Genomic DNA, 21173 nt, shown 5'->3' with positions numbered 1-21173 from the left:
AGGCATTTAGGCTGAATGCTTTCTAACACCCTTTTCTCATGTTATCTGATGAAGTATATTGAGGGTGCTGAGACAGAAACACATCAAGAAACCAACTTCTGTTTCTGACAGTAAAACATGAGAATCTTACATCTAGCACCTGATTATTCTCCTGATCGGATTCTTTCTCCTTCTCCTCTTCCTCCTCCCTTCCTCCCCTCCACACGATGGCTTCAGTCTCGTACTCTTTTCGACACAAGTTGTGTCTGTCTGACAAACTGGCTCGTCGCACCACTTTTCTGTGAAGACAAGTGAATATACCAGCTTGATGAAGCAAAGAAGCAACCAGTCACCTGTCTGCCTGCGATTGTGTCGCACTGTTAACAAGACATTATGGAGCCTTTCAGCAAGTCACTCTGGTTATCAAAACTGTGAATAAAGCAAAAGTATTTTCCTTAATCTTCCTATTGACTAAGAAACATAAAGTTAATATAAAAACATAATAGTTGCGACAAAACCAGCAGATGTCAGCACTTACCCACGGCTGCCTGCACTGGAAGTCCGCCTGCATAGAGACGTCTTGTGTTTGAGCTGTGACTTCATTATTGTGTCGTGTTTGTGTTTCAGGTCCAGCAGGATGGCTCTGAACTCCTCATCTTCACAAAGATCTTAAAAAGACAGGGACAAATCAGTTGAACAAGTCTATGAGGTTGCAATGTTCTTACCTCCTTTATAATCAACACTGACAAAAATCTAAATTGTGAATTTAAAAGCAACACTTCAGTGGAACATTGAATAACTTCTACACCCACTCAGAGTGGAAAATACCACCAGAGGCTGCTGAGATGATCTTCTTTTTTAACACCGCCACCAAGTATATTTATAATGGATGATTATGTTTTAAAAGTACCAATAGGAGTCTCCTCTAGGAATGTTTTGGCATTCAGACTGGCTCCATGTGACACCAGCAGCTCCGCCACATGCATCTGAAACAACAACAACAACAGCAAATTACGGTGATTGTTTCAGTAACCTTTGTGTGCACGCTTATCTGGTTCATATTTCCTGTTGTGTGTACCTTACCTGACCCCAGCATGCTGCAGCATGAAGAGGCTGCCATCCATCAGAGTCTCTTAGGTCCATACGAGCCCCCCCCTCCAGCAGTAGCTCTGCAGCCTGCACGTAGCCATTTGCTGCTGCAACGTGGAGCTGCAATGAAAGGGCATGATTGCTGATTCAAACTTCCCAGGGAAAAGGATTTGCTGTAGATTTGTCTTGGCATCTGTATTGTCGCACTAGATTTCATGCACGAAATGTGTTTTTAGGAACAGGATAACATTAAACAAATCCCCAGAATTAGATGTTGAAATATTTTGGAGATACTTGCGTCACTAAACACCTTTGAGCTTGTCCAGTTTGACCCATAAAGTAAAAAAGCTGTGTAATCGGTTCAGGCTGACAGCGGGATAGGTTCTGCTGGGTTCAGGATGAAGGCAGGCTGGGTTCTGCTCCAGCATCAGTTAGAAACTGATGCTGGAGCATCAGTTTCTAACTGGTCCTCGAGCTTTAATATGACATTTCCTACCAGAAGATATTTCTTGAAGTCTAATAGCTGTGACAAGTGGATCATTGTGTGATCTTTCATCATATCTGTACCAGTAGGATATTAATTCTCATCCTACTCTACTGTTGGACCACCTTTTGGACAATCAGTTGAAAGCTTCAAATAGTTCATAACCAGCTTTTCAACTTCCAATGGTTCCTAAAGTTTCCAAACACATCAGATTAGTCTGATGTTTGTTTGGTCTTTTGTTAAGAACCATGAATATTTTTTTTAAATAGGCAACTGTGGTCAGAATACAGCAATTAGTAAATCAAACTAGATTTAAAAAAATTAAAAATCAAAGAAAGTCTGCAGCTGATCCATTACTCCCCACTAAGCTACATGTGCTGGACTAGACATTAGGTCACTAAAAGAGTTAACCTCGAGCAGGCAGACCGCTTTGGATTTCATAATACATTTAACTGTAGAGGTGTAAATTAGATTTTGGGTGATATACCAACATTGGTGCACCAGTAGACAACCAGTACTGATTGGCTTGGCTGAGTTGTGAGGAGGGGGGAAGTAAATAGCCGCAATTATGATGAAAAAGTTGAAAAAAGATGCAAAAGTATTCAGATAATGTATAAAAACAACAATTTCCTAATTCCCGGGACACCAGATGATATTTTCTGACCATTTAGTCTGATTAACAAACAGTCCAAAAACCATAAGTATCTCATATCTGATAAAAACTAAGAAATGATGCTTGAAAAACTTTGTGGATCTTTGTTTAAACACTCAATGTTGACATTTAGACATGTATGAAAACTGTTTTGGTCAGTATTAGTAATACTTTCAGTCTGTCTATATTATCCTTGTTATATATTATTGTTGTATTTATCCAAAACGTTTAGAAGCCAAGAGACTTTTCCCCTGGATAGGACATGAAAACAAAAAGAGGTTTTCCATTCAATGTGTTTTGATCACAACTACACACCGAACAAACAACTTAATGTAAAGTAAAATCTGTAGAGGCTGATACAAGATATTTTTATTTTGTGTGGTGATGTCCAAGACATTTCCAGAACATCATTTAAACTACACAAAAGCTTCTTTTGGTGTTGACATATTTTCTTTTTCTTGCTTCCAAATCACTACATTTCTGAGAAATAAAAGATAATATGAGAGCAGGTCTGATCCCTCTGCCTGACGGTTTGTCAGGCAGGATTAGTTTGTTGTTATGCCAGTGACCTGAAGACCCCACTGAAACTCTGTTGGCCTGAACACAACTGGCCTGACATAACAATCAGCTTAAAAATATCTTTTTTTCTACGTAGTGCAGGAGACTTTGTACAGCTGCTGACTTCAGTCTGGATAAATAGTATTTTGAGTAACACTCTTCTGTGAAGAAGGAGGGAAGTGATTCTAGCTGTTCATTTGTAAGGTAGAGGAAAACTACCAAGTTAGATTTAACTACACTTATGAAAGTAAAAGAATGAAAGAAAAACAAGAATCCATTCTGGTGTAGCTTAAAAACAGCCTAATTTAACAACAGCTAAATCACCAAGGTGTAGCCACATGTCTTTTGTTAAATGGGTTGTACAGTTTGAACACACAGCTGAAAGGATAGATACTGTGGTTCTTTTTTTAATTATCCATCTGGCCAACCTGTGGTACTGGAATACTGAGGTTGTTTTTTGCTTATGGTGTTGTGCAATATTATAGATTCCACTATTAGCACTAGTGTTAGCATGAAAATGGGAAACCAGTTACCTAGCAGCTGATCTCAGCTGATCTCAGCTTGCAACATGCTGTATGTGATCCAGTTACCATATCCAGTAACAGGAAAACAGCTGTTACAATGATACCAATTGATGTAATTGTATTTACTGACATAATGGCATTACCGCGTGTGTTTCCTTCACCTTGATTTTTATGTTGGTTAGCAATTTAAATTACAATGGAGGGAGGGGAGAAGTACTGGGGAACCATAATGAAGGGCCTTCTGTTGGTTCTAGTTGTAGTTGTTGTCCTCGTTGTTATTCTAGTTTCAAAAGGATTTTTTTTTTTGCAATTTATCTTCTAATTTTTACTTAGTTATGTACTTTTACACTACTGCAAATTACAAAAGGTGTCCTTCTGCTTTTTGCATTTGGTGCTTTAGTTCTTTTATGTTAAAACTATTTGCAGTCACAGGATCACAGGCTCATTTCTCTTGCACATAGAAGCAGAAAATGCATTTCACACAAAAAAAAAAATCTAATTTTTTTCCAACTTGCAACCAGCTGCAGGTATTTTCCTATCTTCTGTGCCAGTGATTTTAATATGGTGTGCTCCTGTTTTCTCTTCGTAATGCTCAAGTATAGATTAACAAGCAGCTCAATCACACAATCTGTAGTAAGACTTTAAAGCTTAACAGTGTTATTTTGGGATTCTACCATCCCATCGCTACGTTTCCCCAGTGTAGCTAAATCCCTGACACATAACAACATCATGAAAGTCTTTGACATTGCAGAGGCTTCTCAGACATTTTTATTTTTGTCCAGTCCAACTTTACAATGAATCAATGTGCTGGACTGCTAAAAAGGTGGAATTTATTCAGTGCACCTCCTCATTAACACCCAAACAGCTTCACGTTAACACTGAGAATTTAAAGCATGGAGCCATAATGTTGTTAGCACTCTTTAGTTCTCTGTAATCACTGCTTACCATGAAAGACGACGTGACTGTGAATGTATTTGAAGATGGAAAGATGCTGCTTACTGCTATGTTGACTAACCTTTTTAAAACCCTTTGAGGCTTTGTGGTTTTCAAGTCGTATTCATAGCCTAAAATGTACATATGACAACAGAACAGTAAACAAACCTGCCGTTCAGCTGTCAATGAATGAACAGTTTTCATGACAAATGATTTATTTTGTGTTCAAATGTTTCTTTGCTCCTTGTAATGTGTTAAACATTCATTTCAATATAATGTTTTCAGTTCTGACTGCAGGTTTATTCTGCATTCAAGTCAAGGATAACTTGTATATCTGCAGACATTTTAAATCATACAGCTGATTTGACCATAAGGAGATTATAATGAGTCTCTAATGCCTGATTAGTTCTGAAGGTTTTATAGCCTCACGAGATAGCACTGCAGAGAACATAATCTTTAGAGGGTGAATCCATAATGAATATGGTTCACTGAATATTTACACACTACCTTCTTGCTTTTTTTTTTTGCTCCTCCCTGTTTCTTGGTGAACCACCTGTATGGAAGTGTGGGGCTGCAGCACTGTGAAAGCATTACTTAGCTCTACTGAATCTTTTCATTTTTAGCAAAGACTTAAAGTTGGATCATATTTACAGATTAAACTCTAATTTCTAAATCATGTCCATCAAATCAGTTTTACTTATACAGTGATGAGAAACAGGGTTTTTTTTTCTTTTTCTTTTTTAAATCATCCTCTTAGCCTGGTTGTTGTTTTTGTTTAAACGGAGCTGAGTCGGGTGAATGTGTAGAAGGCGGACTCAGATCGTGTGATAAAAATGACTTGTACTGCGTGCGATCAGTCACACTTGCCCACATTTTTGCTTAAAAACTATCCAGGAAGTAATTTCAATTGAATTATTCTTGTTTATAACGGATCAAAGAGCTGGACTGAGATAGTAAAAGGTCTAGATTTGGCCTGCAGGCCTCCCCAACTGAATCAGTTAAGATTATTTTCTGTTAGAGGGAAACTCTTATAACCATTTTTTTTTAAGGATGAAGAGACATAAAAACCGTAACACGTCTTACGATAACAGCGTGACCAGCCAGCCTGACAGCCTCCACGGTGTGGTATTGCATGAAATGTAACTCAAATGATCCTGTTCCTGTCACATTTTATAAATGTAAAAGCAAATGTCTCTATAGAGCAACAGCTGCAGCCGCTGTGTTATGTGGTTATCCAAAAGCATGCTTTCCAATCATGTTCAAGCTCAAATCAATCTAAAATAAACTACTAAAAGTTAAACTGCACTTCTTGAAGGTGCTTTAACACCACAATAAGGCCTCTGTGCTTATGATCATTTCAACAAGGGGAATTATTTTGTAGCAGTGCCTGCCACTTTTTAATGTGAGCAGCGTCTCACCAGCGTGGCTCCCTGAGAGTCCTGCTCGTTGACCTCCTCTCCTTGTCTCAGCAACTCCTGAATGTCTCCCAACATCCTCCTTTCTGTGGACGCCCGCGTCTCGTTGATCATTTCCTGGGTGATGCCTGTCAAACATGCAAGAGAGTCCCAATTAATCCACCAGCGGAACATCTTTTTTTCTCCCTCTCTGACAGATTTAATGTGTCACTGCAGCGTGTTTTAATACTTGACACTCTTGGCACTGACAAAGCTGGGACACAACCATAGTTTTTAAGGTTTTCAGTAAGCCATAACTTATGGTGCTATTGAAAAAAATGTGATAGAAATGGACTAAAGCAACAGAAAAAAGGTGTTGTTTTTTTTTGTTTTGTTTTTTTTACATATTGAAGGAATTTTACTGTATACAAGCTAGAAAATAAAAAAACTCAATCAATCATGCTCTTTTTAAACAATACTGAGGACTAAAGTAAATCAATTCACCTTTACATACAGTACATAAATATTTAGATAACCTTTTGGGAGGACTGGTAAAATTGGTTGATAATCAACACAGAACCCTGCCGTACATAATTTCTATTCGGTAAATATTTAAAAAGAGATGTTTTGTCTGAGCGGTAAAATAGTTTATTTTCATGCTGGCTTGGCACAGTGTGAGCTCAGATGATTCTTTGTGTCACCTTTATATTCCTCCTGTAATCCATCACCCTGCTGCTGTGTGTAGCACACGTCACCAAACAGCCCAGCAGCAATACACTGGGCTGCTCAACCACATACCAGGGATTAAAAAAAAAAAAGCCTTTTCCTCAAAGTCATACATTTTTTTCATTTTACTACATATGACTAACAATGTGGGTTCATTTCAGACTTCTTCACATGCACGAGTTCTTAAATTAACACCAAACTTTGAGGATAAATTTGTAACAAGTCTGAGCTGGAAGTAAAAACCCAATTTGAATAATCAAAAACATTGATTATTTAAGTGCCAGCATATGTTCATTTTGTTAAAAGAGAATCTCCTGAAACTACCACTCCTGCCTGAAATAAATAGTGGAAGCAGACAGGTATCCCTGACTGTGAATATTTTAATGACAGCCTTGGAAACTTTTTTTCATGACACTGAGGAATAAATCCATCCACACATCAAGGAGCACCAGCATCCAGACCAATTTATTAAATCAGACAGAAAACCACAAGAGTGGGAGGCAGTGATTGAAATAAATGATGAAGTGAATTTTCAATCAGGCTCAGAGCGTTAAAAAGCAGCGGAATCTTGTTCTTCTGTTGACTGCATCCCCTCCAACTGGTTTCTTTAGATTTTTTGTTGCTCCTGTTAGATGGCAAAACTCCCCTCGGTGGACGAAAGGAAAAGAAACTGAGAAAGAAATATGACAAGCCTCAACATAAGATATTTTTACTGACTGGAAAGAGCGCCCAGTACAGCTAGGATGCAAGATGGATGCTGAAGTAGCTGTCGATAGGGAACACATGACGGACTAAATCTGAAAAAGTGTCGTAATGTGTATTTAAAGGTAAAAATGACTGACATCCATGCAATGATCAAAGCCAAAACTGCAGTTTTAAGGTTCTCATGTCACACACAGAGTCACTGTGGTAAAAATGGTGGCACAAATATGGCAGCTTCCATGCACGTGGAAGTAATTACAATTGTCTCATTCAAAGAGAATATAAACATATCAGTTTTTTAAATGATTAACAATAGAAAGATGTTTTAATTATCTAAGTCAGACCAGTGCTCAGCAACTCCGGTCCTCGATATCTTCCATCCTGCATGTTTTAGTGTTTCCCTACAACACACCTGATACAAATGATGAGGATCTTCAACTACTTGCCAGTTTCTGCAGCAACCTGTTTATGAGCCACTGATATGAGCCAGATGTGTTGCAGAAAGGAAACACTAAAACCTGCAGGATGGTAGATGTCAAGGACCAAGTAGGTGACTACTGCTGTAGAGCGTCTCTCTGTGATTTTACAGTGATGACCCACAGCTTGAACCCACAGTTTTACGTCCTAAAAATCTGCTAAATTTTTCTCAAATTACTGTAAAAGTTATTGTTCCATTCCTGGGATTGATAAAATACACAAAAGGCAAAACTTGTGTGTAATTCTTAGGGTGCATTCACACATAATAGTTGCTTCACTTGGTACAACTGGGGTCTCAGTTCAGGTGGGCGGTTACAACATTCAACAACTCCGTTTGCTTTCACATATTCTACATATACTCAAACCTTTTCAATAACCTATTCCCAACCTTGCAAGGGACAAAATTAGTACAGGACTAGTCAAGACAAGACAAATTACTAAGAAGAAAACTCACACATCTTTTGGTTAATGTGAGATGAACATCGGTTTCAACCACATCAGAGAAAAACATATCAAATCATAATGGTCTTGAGTTGATCATAATTCTGTCAAAACTTTTACCGCATTCACACTGTGTTTATGTTATTTTATCATTATGTGTGTGTTTATGTTAGGATCTTCAGCATCCAACTGAATCGTCAACTAAAATTGCCCTCGGGCATCTCCAGTGTAATGTGCATGTCCGTCAACAGTTTGCAATCTTGGATCCTCAACATTTACCTTTTTTTTTTTCTTTTATTGGAGGCTTCAGAGTTTATTAAAACAGTTCACTACACATAGAAATTAACAGAGCTTGTGTCCCTTTAATCTGATGCCATAGTAGTTTTCAATATATTATATTTGTAAGGTAGATCATGAGAGGTTCATTAATGTGACAGATAAATTATCCAAACTATGCGGCTTGCTGTCATCAGAAATGTCATTTCATCAGAAATATTACTCTTCAGGTAAGTTTACACAGTTTTAATCAACACAGGAATTTTAACATTGTTGTTCTAAATTTATTTTTCTTCTTCAAAAAATTGCTTTGACTTTTATTTTCTGTGTGTGTGTGTGTGTGTGTGTGTGTGTGTGTGTGTGTGTGTGTTTTCTTTCATAGTAAAGAAGGTATGTATTGCTGCTACTGCTGTTTTGGTAGCAGCATCAGAAAATGATTTGTACCATAATGACTTGTCTATAACTTTTTATTTTGCAGCTATTTGAAGAAGCCTCTGACTGAACACCAGTGATGGGAATAACAGTGGTAAAATAAACAGTGTTTTCAGAAATTTTATAAATGTAAATCAGACTAATTACCGTTTCCAATAATAAAACATTGCTGTAATTCAGTACACTGAAGTGGTCTTCATTTGATCAGCGGGCTTAGGGGGAGAGACAAACACACAACCTAAGTGATAATAACTGATTATAAAAAAAAATAATTATACTGCTGTAACTCTCTGTATCTATTAATTACAATCAATTACCTTTTAAAAGTAGCATGCCAAACCCTGCTGAGCTTACTGTGCAGAAGGTGGTAAGAACTGTAAAAAAGTTCCGTAACTGGTGCAGCGTTTTCTCCACACAATCGGCTCCAGATCAGCCACTGGCACAGAGCCAGATTTACTGATCTTGATTCTACAAAGATGATATAAAAATTCACTGCTCACAATTTAAAGTCCCATGTGCCAATCTTTTCCTTTATCAAGACATGTTTAACCCTGTAATGAATAAATAAAACTTTGTTTAAAACTGATACTTGTATTCTACAACCCGGTGCAACAAGACCTAAAAGGGTGCACGATAATAATTTGACATATCACACGACATGGTAATGAATGCAAACACAATTTTTGTCCTGGAGGCCTTAAAGGGTTAAGTTAAAAAGCATCGCAACTTTATTTTATCAATCTGCTCGTACAGTCTTAAACCAGAGTACAGACATGTGATAGCCTGGGATTAATCATGAGAGGTGTCCCTGCAGGCACGTCTTAGTAAAGCATGTAATACTGCATTGTGATGTGTCCATTTTGTCAGTTAAAATGTCACTTTTTCCATCACTGGTTAAAAGAAATGTTTTGTCTTGCTCCTGTTCTGCATCCTCTTCAATTCCTCTTCAACTTGTGGGATTTGGTGTGTTAGTTAATTAATTCATTTGGTATTGGAGAGCTTAATCAGCGTATCCCACTAGTAAAGAGCTTTTCCATTACTATGGTTACTCATCACAACAGATCTTGAAGAGAGTCAAAAGTTAGAGGAGAAAGCTAAGCAGCACAGGCTCTGAGCCAGCATGAAAAAAAAAATCTGACAGTGGATTTCCTGCAAAAAATGTCAGCAGTAATAAAAAAAAAAATAAAATAAAATGTGATTAGAACGGCAACAATTTTTTCCACTTAATGTCACATTCTAAATATATTTATTTCATTAATGAAATAATTAAAGGGGTCACGTTTGAGTCTGGCATCACATAAAGAAAGGTTTACATTTAAAATAGCTGAAAAAAAACACTGCTTTATCTGTCCTGGTTAGTGGTTTGTCTAGTCAACAGGATTATCCCACTCTTTACTCAAAGTGGATGGATCTTCTCATCCCAACAGTTGATCATAGATGAACTTAACTTTACAGCGAGGATCAAGGGAGAGTCAGATCAGTTGATGCTGCATATTAAGTGTGTATGTGTGTGTGTGTGTGTGTGTGCGCGCCAAAGACAGTGTGCCTGTGTGCTCATCCCTGCATCATCTCTGGAGAGAGAAGTCTTATCCTCCTCTACAGAGCTGAGAAACATTACTGGAGCAATTAGCAGAGCTGCGCTCCCTTTGATCAGCTTAATAATTATTCTTCTCACCTACTGTACCGCTATCTGCATTCTGCAGCTCGAGTGATCCTATTGTAAGCTGAGAACCTCATTTTGGAGTGTGTATTTTCCCTCTCCAGGACCCCAATCTGTCTCTGTATGCATTTCCAACACTGGCTCACGTCCAGGATGCAACCCACATAATGTGTGTCATGTGGCCTATTTGTGAAACAAAATCAAAGTTATTAACCCTGCACTTGTTTGCAATACGATGCTTATCATAACAGAGCTATTCTGACCTTTAAATATCAAGGGAAATACAACTAAGGGCTCATGTTGCTCCAGCACCACCCTGCCTCAGCACAGTTTCTTTCTGTTTACCACCAAGCAGCCCAGTCAGGAATTTGGGATTTAGTGGAATGCTGAAGTGCACCTTAACCAGCCTCAACAGCCTGCACCTACTTCTGCATGCACACATGCTCCCTCAAAAGCAACCCAGAGATTCAGAAGTCTTTTTTTGTTTTTTTGGTTTGTTGGTTGCTTTTTAAACCAAGACACACACTTAGGCTGTGTGTTTGTTTCTCCCCCTAAGCCTTTTTAAACCTGAGTTAGCTTGAACAGGATTTATTTCTGGATTTTATTTTAATATGTGGAGTCTTGCTGTTGCAGAGGTGCTGAAGGAAAAGTCTGAATGGCTCTGGTTACATGATGTTTTTTAATTCAGAATTAAAAAATTCAGAATTAACGTATTCCTCCTACGAGTTTGCATGAAAAAATTATTCCAACTGGAGGTTTACATGAAATACGTCCTCACTTAATTCCTCTTTAGAGCGGCGGGTTGGGAAGGGTTCTGATTGGACAGAGGGTGCACGTTACGGATGACGAATACCGGAAATAAACAAAGTTCGCTCCCTGCTTCTCATCTTTTCAGTCGTAACTCTAAAAAGTACATAATAAGAACCAGTTTGGCCACTATTTTTAGTATTATTTTGAAGTAGCAGCTCAACACAAGCATGCTACTTCACTTTTTGCAGCAACTGAGTAGGAGAAGAAAGATAGACCACCGAACACGGGGGGGTAAAACAACGCGCGTCATCGGGACAGGACAAGGTGCCAAGCATGCACAGAACGGCCAGAATTAACTTAGAGCGGCATTAAAGTTTATATGACAAAGAAATTAAATAGCTTGGAATTAAAATGCGAATAAACCAGCCACTTACATCGGAATTAAGTTTAATTCCATATAGAAATTTGCATTTGGAATTAAGTGTTTACATGGTCATTTATCATCAGTTTAAAGCAGAATTAACTTTTATTCAGAATTAAACAGGAATTAAAACTTCCACGTGAACGCAGCAAATAACTCGTCAGTAAGGCATTAAATGCAACAAAACAACACAAGATTGAAAACACTATAAATTTCCTTTGAAAGAAAACAGTTTTGACACTTCATTGTAAACACATAGCTACACTCAGTCTTAACTCAAACTCCAATTATTCCCTTCTTAACCTGCAGAAGTAACTTCTTGAAGTCTCTGTTAACCCGGTAATTACTATCCATTAAGATTAAATCCAGCACATAGTCACACTCAAAACTGTAATTTTGTCTGATTAAGCTGTCAGCCAAAATGCAAGCAGATCTAGCTGCTCTGAAATATTTTGAACCATGGCTTTTAAAGGAATGGAGTAGAAACTGGAAATTCCCCTCAGTTTGTGGCCAGCTTGTATATGTATCCATTTACCTGAGAATAAAAGCAAAACCTTGACAAGCCTCTGTGTTTAGAGACTTGACTTTGTTCCAAGATAAACAAAACTGTCACCCCTACTTGAACATTTTAAACCCAACATGAGCTTCCTCTCCTTTATCCCTAATATGCACTTTATACAACAGTAGTGATCTCCATCCACTCTCACTCATATCACAGAAATGCGCCGACTGCCGCTGTTTACTGTGACGCAGCATGAATACAGTGTCTTAATCTGCATCCCATCGAGAGATGGAGTCAACCGTGACTATTGCAGAGATCCCTGGAGTGTCAATTGCAAATCAGTATGGGACACTAAGTGCTGTTTGAGGTCACAACTCTGCAGTCTTCTTTCATAATCTGTTTCTGTGGAGGGCAACGCAGGAAGAGAGCCAACAGCTCAAGAAGATGCTTAATCTTTGCTTACCCATCGTGTGAGAGTTCATCTTGGAACAAAAGTGAAAGCATCTAATGAGTATTAAAGGTTGAGACAAGACTTTGGAAAAGGCAACCCCATTCAATAAAAGGGTATAGTTAACCGATTAAATTGTTTTTCTGCTTTCAAGTATACATTGTTTTGAATGTCAATTTAATTAGCTCACTTTCTAATGCAGAAACAAGATGCCTCGTAGCTCAAAGAGCATATTGTTGGTGAAACATATTAAGCTTGTTGTAAGTTAAGTGTTATTTCGATAATAACCACAAACCAATATACTTGATGACAGTAAGCAATTCTAATGGTTATGGCATTCGCTGATAGCAGAAGGGAAATAACTTGCAATTCTTCCAGCAGAAAAATCCCTTCCTTCATTTAGCAAAGCTGCTTGGGAGTGCTAAAAAACTGACAAGATGCAGGTTTTAAGTTAAGCCAGCTGCCGACTTTTTTTTTTTTTTTTTTTTTTTTTTTTTAAATCAGTAAGTTTTGAGATGAAAAAGAAAAGTATTAATCTATCTGGAGCTAAAAGATTCTGCAGGGGTCAGCCGTTGTTTTAGTCAGCAAAATGAAAAACTGCTGTCCTGAAATTAAAAAGCTGCTTTAGTTTATTTCTGTCAGAAAGTAATCATCCATTTCATTAGAATTAAATAAAGAAAAGGTCTGTATTGACTTGTTTTGAACACTGACATTTACAAAGCATGTTCCTGAAGATGAGTTCCTGCAGCATCCCAAGCCTGAGAAACAAAACTTCACTACTTTTCCAGTCCAAGGCATCAAGAGACAGCTGATATTTGCTTTATAATGTTGTGTCAAATGCTAGCAACAGGATATCAAGATACTGGCTGATTCCACAAACAAATCCAAAAGGATATTAGTGTAAGAAACATGTCAAAGAAAACGAGAATGCAACAAACAAGCATCATTAAACTGACTGGAAAGAGCTCCGATGCAAGATGGATGTTGAATTATACAATATTATGGGGCACCAAAGTTTAAAGATCTGCCTAATTTCAAGTGTGCTACTTTAGGACGTATCAACGTGTACCGACACAAATACAACTGGAGCTCATGCGCCAAGATGCAGTGTTTGTTTTTACCATCTCATACCAAAGAAGTTGACAAGGGATTCTGTGCAACAGCATGATTACTGTGCAAAGAGAGGTAACATTATCTCCCAGGTTCACTCTGCCCATCTGCACATGCTTTGAGAAGGATAAAGAGCCAAACTTACTCAGAAAAGCATAAAAATATTCCTATCAGCTGAGAGCTATAGTCTGCTGCTGGTTTGTCTCTCTGAAAACATCTGTTCTCTACCTCTGTTGGCCATGGCCGTCTCAATAATGTCCAGTGTTGGGTCGTCCTCACACAGGTCGTACGGCATGTTTCCATCAGAGTTGACTGCCAGCAGATCTGCGCCACTGTGGGAGATGAGGACATAAGTAATTAAACAAATAAGTTTTTAAATGAACATTATGAATGGATAACTGAGAAAACTAAAAGAAGAAAAAGTGTTTCATGTGCTTTACATGGCTCAATCTGTGTTAGATGTACTCAAAAGGGTGGTTAAGACTCATTTCTTCAGAGAAAACATCACCATCCAACACAGTTACACACGTAGCCTGTATTTGTTCAACTTATAATTTGTTATTTAGATAGATTTTTTTATAGATTTAATACACAATACACGATCAGAGATTGCTTAAATGCTTTTTTCTACTTTTTGAGTAGTTTTACATAATAAAAGAAATCTCTCCTGACTGACTAAAGAAACTTCAAACATTACATCTGACTTGCTCTGAGCAGTTTAAAGACAAATGAAAATAAAGTTTAAAAAGGAAAAATGTGACAGCAAAGAAAAAAAAATAAATAAAAAGGACACTGAAAACTGTTGTTGTACAGTCTGACGTGTCGCCGCATTTATCAATGGTGCCAATTAAATTCTCCCTGTCATCCAGACTGGCATTTTTCAGATCTTTTAATCAATATTTTCAAAGTGGTTGATGTGTCTAATTTTCATTCTCAGTGGCTTGTCAAGTCCTGCATGTCAACAGAGGGCAGCAATGTATTTTTGGTTAATGCAAACTATATCATCTTTGCGTCCTTGTCTGTGCACATGCATTTAGATGTCATTGTTTCATCAGGTTGTAGTCAAAACTTAATAAAAACCTGTCTAATTAAAGCCTAATTAAAAATGTCACAATGTGTGAGCCATAATTATCCCACGTATTTTATTAGGAAAGGAACCCGAGCCAGTGAATTATTAAAGAACATTTTCATAATCAAGATGGAAGGTAAGTCAGTCTGCGCCGACACATACATCATAACACTCCCAATGAATGGATATATTTAAATATTAAGAAGATGTCTCTTACTCTTTGATGTCAAACATGCTGCTGTCCAAGTGGTGGGCAGAAGCATTCATATCCTGGATTTAAACCATTTTCCAACCTGTTTTCTTTGTTTTCTGTTGTTAATCATTATATGGTTTTTGTTTTAGTTATTGAAACAGACTAGTACTTGTCAAGACCATTAGGTGGATCCTCATCGGTTTTTGCAATTCTAGGCTGCCTCTGCTGTTGTTTTATACATCAGAACATCCTCATTTCTTTTGCCCAAAATTCAATTTAATAGCAGTTTTTAACTTCTCTAAAATTGTTGTTTGTGTTCCAGTATTTAATCAAAATATTTATCATCATGACAGCAACATGTTTGTTCATTTCAGTACAATGTAAGTACTTATTTCCACAGGAAATGTGTCTGCGGGGGTGCTTAAATCAGGCCACCCCTCTGTCTGTTCATGACTAACAATAATGAGTTCAGTTGATTAGTATCAAAACTGAACATTAAGTACAACATATTGATTAAAACTCTTCACTTCAGCCAGGTTTGTCATAACCAACACGTGAAAACAGATTGTTTATATTGCATCAATTAATGATTAAGCTAACTGCTCTGTATACTCCCACCCCCTTCTACCCTACCACACTGATCTGCACAAAACACTTTTCCCCCTCAAAAGGTGCAATATTTAGCTTCTAGTTTAGCATGCACCAAGCTAACCGCAATACTGTTTAAATATTCATATATTCTTGTGTACTCGTATATTTACGATTAGATAGTTAAGATTAGTTAGTACTCATCTACATACATGATCTTTACACAATGAGGTTGTGTCATCGTCCACATTCACTGCACTGTCAATTCCTTTGAACTAAATAGTGATACACTGAGACTCACCACTATCCCTACCCTTTACATCTTTTCTCACGTGCACCTCAGCCCAGACATTTTCAACCCACTGCAAATGCAGGAGCTCTGGAGAATTCTTCCACAGTATTTACTGCAAGCGGGTGTGCATGTTTGCAACAGTTGATGCTTCATCTAGGTTTTTTTTTTTTTTTCCATCTATGTTTTTCCTTATACTTGCTTGGTGCATTTATAGAAAAGTCAGTGATGTTCAGTGTATATTTATTATATCATGTCTTTTCTAGCACTGTGAGCTGTGAGAGCTCATCTCCAGCACAGAACCCCCCCCCCCCATGCTGTGAAGTGCATGTCTGTAAAGTGCAAGAGCAACTGTGAAAACAGATCAGACCAAATCGTCCACCCTGGAAATCACCAGTGTCCATGCATCGACTCAGCTTAAGCATTTGAAAGTTTTGCACTAAGAGTTTAAATTGCGAGTTCAAGGACACTGCATGGTAGTTTGCTTCCTGGTGGTTTACTGCTGACCATTTGGGTGTTTGCATGACTTACTGAGCGATGAGTATCTTGACGAGTCCTGCATGGCCACAAGTAGCAGCAGCGTGCAGGGGCGTCCAAAGTTCGTTGTCCTGAGCATTCACACTGGCCCCGCGGTCCAGCAAGATCTTCACCATCCCTTCATAGTTGTCTATACAACACTGTGAGGAGAAAAACAAGAGAAAAATAATCTTAGACCCGATTTATCTACGATACTTAGTTAATAATTTGCTATAAAAAAAAAGGGGAAAAAAGATGATGAAAGAGAAAGAACACATTAGTACAGAGGGAACATGTGTTAGAAGTCACTATATTTGGAGCTGGTACAAGAGAGAAGAGGTTAAAAATTCTTAATCAGATGCGTGAAATGAAGGCAGACATCGTTCTCCTGCAGGGGACTCATTTATCTAATTCAACAATAAATCTTTCAACGGACCAGTTTCCACATGTTTACTCAGCTCGCTATAATTCCAGACAAAGAGGAGTAGCCACTCTTATTAATAAAAGTTTAAAATTTGACATTGATCAAACAATCACAGATCCAGAAGGCAGATTTTTAATAGTTACATTATCTATTCAAAATGTTAAGTTAACTATTGCAAATGTTTATGGCCCAAATGTTGATGACTCCTCCTTTTTTCACTCCCTCTTTACTTCGCTCTATGATCACTTAGATAACACAATCATTGTAGCAGGGGACTTAAATGTTATTCTTGACAAATACAGTTCATCAGGGAAGTATCGAGGTTGGAAATCAGCTGAAACGGTTAAACAGTACATGAAGGATTTTGGTCTTTGCGATGCATGGCGTTCTCATCACCCGACACTGAGAGAATACACTTTCTTCTCTTCAGTTCACCATACCTATTCTAGACTAGATTACTTCCTAATCAGCAGTTCACTCATGAGTGACATATCAGAGATAAAGATCCATCCCATAATCATCAGTGATCATGCACCTGTATCATTAACCCTTAGAAGTAAAAACTGTAAGCCAGCCACTAGAAACTGGAGATTTAATACATCATTACTTACAGATTCTGAGTTTATCAGTTACTTTAAAAGAGAATGGTCCTCATATCTAGAAAACAATAACAGACCAGAAACTTCAGCGTGTGTTCTGTGGGAAGCAGGAAAAGCAGTAATGAGAGGGAAAATAATATCCTTCTCTTCCCATAAGAAAAAGAAGGAAACTTTGAGAACATCAGAATTAGAACTCAGAATTAAATCACTAGAGGAAGCTTACCATGTCTCCCCAGAAGAACACACACTGAATGATATTAGAAAAGCCAAATTAGAACTTAATGAAATAATAGATAAAAGAACACAATTCATGGTGCAAAGACTTCGATTGGACAATTTTGAACATGGTAACAAATCTGGAAAGTTCCTGGCTAACCAACTAAAGGCAAATAAGGATAAAACAACAATTTCCTCTATAAAAGATTCAGAAGGAAATATCAGCCATGATCCTGACATGATAAACAATACTTTCAAAGAATTTTACAAAGCATTATATTCATCACAAATAAATCCAACAGATGAGAATATTAACCAATTTCTTAGCAGCATCAATCTTCCTAAAATAAATCAGGAAAATAAAATGGCTCTAGATTCACCTATTTCAGTTCATGAGCTCCATGAAGCTCTCCACCATATGCCAAATAATAAAGCACCGGGTCCAGATGGTTATCCAGCTGAATTCTACAAAGAATTCTGGACCACACTGGCTCCAACCTTTTACAGCATGGTATTAGAAATAAAGGAAAAGCAAAAAATACCCTCCAATATGAACTTGGCGAATATTTCAGTCCTATTAAAACCAGGAAAGGACCCTACACTCCCATCCAGTTATCGTCCAATTTCATTAATAAACGTAGATCTCAAAATAATCAGCAAAGCTCTAGCCAGAAGGATAGAGAAAATAACCCCTTCCATTATTCACCCTGATCAAACAGGCTTTATAAAAGGTAGACATTCCTACACTAACATGCGCAGATTAATTAACATAATAGATTATTCAACTCTACACAATCTGAAGTCCACAGTTATATCTTTAGATGCAGAAAAAGCATTTGACCGTGTAAACTGGAAACTTTTATTTGCAACTTTAAAAGAATTTGGGTTTGGGTCATCATTTATTGACTGGATAAAAATATTATACAACAACCCAAATGCATGTGTGAAGACTAATGACAAAACTTCTCCAAACTTCTGCTTACAGAGAGGCATCAGACAGGGCTGCCCACTTTCTCCATCACTCTTTGCCATTTTTATTGAACCTCTGGCAGCTGCCATAAGACAAAACCCAGAAATCAAAGGAATTCAAGCTAAAAATATTGAACATAAAATTAGTCTTTACGCAGATGACATTTTACTTTTCCTTAACAACTCACAAACAACACTTTCTCAAACAATCACACTAATTAATACATTCTCTTCAATATCAGACTATTCTATTAACTGGTTAAAGACTACAGCAATGCCCATTAACTGTGACTTTAAAAACATATCTAACACCACTATACAGTCAGGAAATATTAGTTATTTAGGTATAATAATCTCTCCCAGACTAACCGAACTAATAAAGTTAAATCATGATCAGCTAATAAAAACAGTAGAGGATGACCTCTCAAGGTGGAACCGCTTGCCCATATCACTTATGGGGAGGGTTTCCACTGTTAAAATGATGGTTTTACCAAAAGTTAATTACCTTTTCTCAATGGTTCCCATCAGACCATCCTCCACTTGGTTTAAATCACTAGACTCCCACATATCCAGATTTCTCTGGAAAAACAAGCCATCCCGCATTAGTCTAAAAACTTTACAACAGACCAAAGACAGAGGTGGGTTGGACCTGCCAAATTTTAATCAATATTTCTTATGTAATAGGCTGCAATGCATCTCCAAGTGGCTTAATCCAAGTTCTTTGGATGAGCCATGGCTGGATGTTGAGCAAGCATTGTGTGAGGATTTAGTCATCTCTGATTTACCATTCATCAGCTCAACTGTCAAGTCATATAAGTGTTTTAAAAGCATTAACATCAGCTCCAGTTTAACGGCTTGGTGGGAATTCCTGAAAGTAACCAAGTCTGCGCTTATTCCATGTAAGCTCACACCCATCTGGAACAATCCTGACTTCCTGCAAAACAAAAAGATGATAAACTTCCCTCGGTGGAAGAATAAAGGAGTAAAGCAGTTAGAACATATAGTAGAAAATGGAAACTTTCTGCCATTTGATGCAATTTCTTCATGGTATGAATTCAGCAGCACCAAATTCTTAGAATACCACCAACTTAAATCTATCATAAGTAAGAAATACACCACTGATCAACTAAACTTACAGTTACCTATAAGGGTTGCAGAATTCCTAAATCTTAAGGCCCCGAAGCTACTATCCAAAATATACAGATTACTATTGAAGCTAGAAGATTCCATCTCTCTCCCAACTTCTAAATGGGAAGCAGACTTATCCAGCAACTTCAATCAAAATGAATGGTCACAAATCTGCTTAAACACATTCAAAATGACTAAGAATTCAAGCATGCAATTAATACAATTCAAAATTCTACACAGAACTCATTATACGGGACACAGGATGTTCAAGATGGGTCTGTTACACTCACATATCTGTTCACACTGTACTGACAACATGACTGACAGCTACTACCATGCCTTATGGTCTTGTCCACCTGTCCAGAGATTCTGGCTCCAGGTATGTAAAGATCTGTCAGACTGGTTTAAATGTAATATCCCTGCAAACCCCAAATTGTGCCTATTGAGTCACTTAGGTGAAAATAACATAGGGTTTAATTTAGCAAAACCAATCCTCAGCAGCCTGTGCATTGTGAAGAAAACTATCCTTGTGAACTGGAAAAGCAAACAGAATCTGTGTACCCAGCAGTTTAGAAATCTGTTATTAGATTACATCAGCATGGAAATGATGTCTGCCTCCTCAAAGGATCAGTCAGTTGAATTTCACTCTCTCTGGTCTCCTGTGATCAGCTCCATCACTTAGTGTAGGGGGGAGAGTGTGACCTCATCCCGCTCGGGGCTAGGGAGTGGCTGGGTGGCTCAGGTGGCTATGGGTCTGGGGTGGACCCCTGGACGGGGATCTTGGCTGCTTCATTACTGGGGGGGCTAGGTTTCCAGACCTGGCGGGAGGCCTTGGGTTGATCAATGGTTGGAGTTGCCTTTTGGCGGTGGGGCGAGGTCGCTGGCGGGGGCTGGATCGGCGGGTATTGGCTCCGTGACGGGTGGCCGTGCCGCTGTGGGGTGGGCGGGGTGCGGGTCCTGGGCTCCGGTGCCCGGGGCTGTCCCCTGCTTCTCGGGGATGGGGGGTCGGCCCTGCCGTAGGGGGGGTTGGGCTGACCTGGACCTGCCGCTGCAGTGGGGGCGGGTCCGTGCCCTGGTGCCCGGCAGAGGGACCCGGGCCCAAGATAGTTGAGGATGGGGGGGTGCCTGTGTATATATGGGGTGTGTATGGAGGAGTGTAGTGTGTATGGGGGGTAGGGGTGCGTGTATGTGGGAGTGTGTTGAGGCATGTATGTGTGGGGGTGTATGTATGAGGGAGTGCGGTGGTGTATATGCGGGGTGTGTATAGAGGATTGTAGCGGTACATGAAGGTATAGGGGGTGAGGGGTGTGTGTATGCGGGAGTGTGTGAGGGGTGTTGGGGTGGAGGTTTAGGGGACTGTGATAGTACATGAGTATGTGGGGTGTAGGAAGTGTGTGGTGGTTTATATGTGGGGGGTTTATGGGGAGTGTAGTGGAGCATGAGTTTGTGGGGGGTAGGGTTGTGTGTAAGGGGGAGTGTGTTAGGGCATGTAGGTGTGGGGGTGGAGGTTTTGGGGCGTGTGATAGTACATGATTGTGTGGGGGGTTGGGGTTGTGAATGAGGGAGTGGGTGTGTGTGTGTGTGTGTGTGTGTGTGTGTGTGTGTGTGTGTGTGTGTGTGTGTG

General features: G+C 38.7%; 1 protein-coding gene across 1 annotated transcript in view; it reads right to left on the bottom strand.

The window, feature by feature from the left end:
* Positions 1-21173, bottom strand: part of ppp1r16b (protein phosphatase 1, regulatory subunit 16B) — a gene marked incomplete at both ends in the record, with an annotated part of 67188 nt that overhangs the window by 1686 nt on the left and 44329 nt on the right. Inside the window, 7 exons of the mRNA XM_079242269.1 lie at positions 131-278; positions 518-647; positions 890-965; positions 1063-1188; positions 5638-5762; positions 13787-13890; positions 16229-16374. Of these exons, the coding sequence (XP_079098395.1) occupies positions 131-278; positions 518-647; positions 890-965; positions 1063-1188; positions 5638-5762; positions 13787-13890; positions 16229-16374 (855 nt within the window). The remainder of the gene's footprint in view (positions 1-130; positions 279-517; positions 648-889; positions 966-1062; positions 1189-5637; positions 5763-13786; positions 13891-16228; positions 16375-21173) is intronic.

The sequence above is a fragment of the Telmatherina bonti genome, assembly GCF_933228915.1.
Source record: "Telmatherina bonti genome assembly, chromosome: 6".
NCBI lineage: Eukaryota > Metazoa > Chordata > Actinopteri > Atheriniformes > Telmatherinidae > Telmatherina > Telmatherina bonti.
The sequence above is the reverse complement of the archived record's forward strand: the minus strand, read 5'-3'. Positions and strand labels throughout refer to the sequence as shown.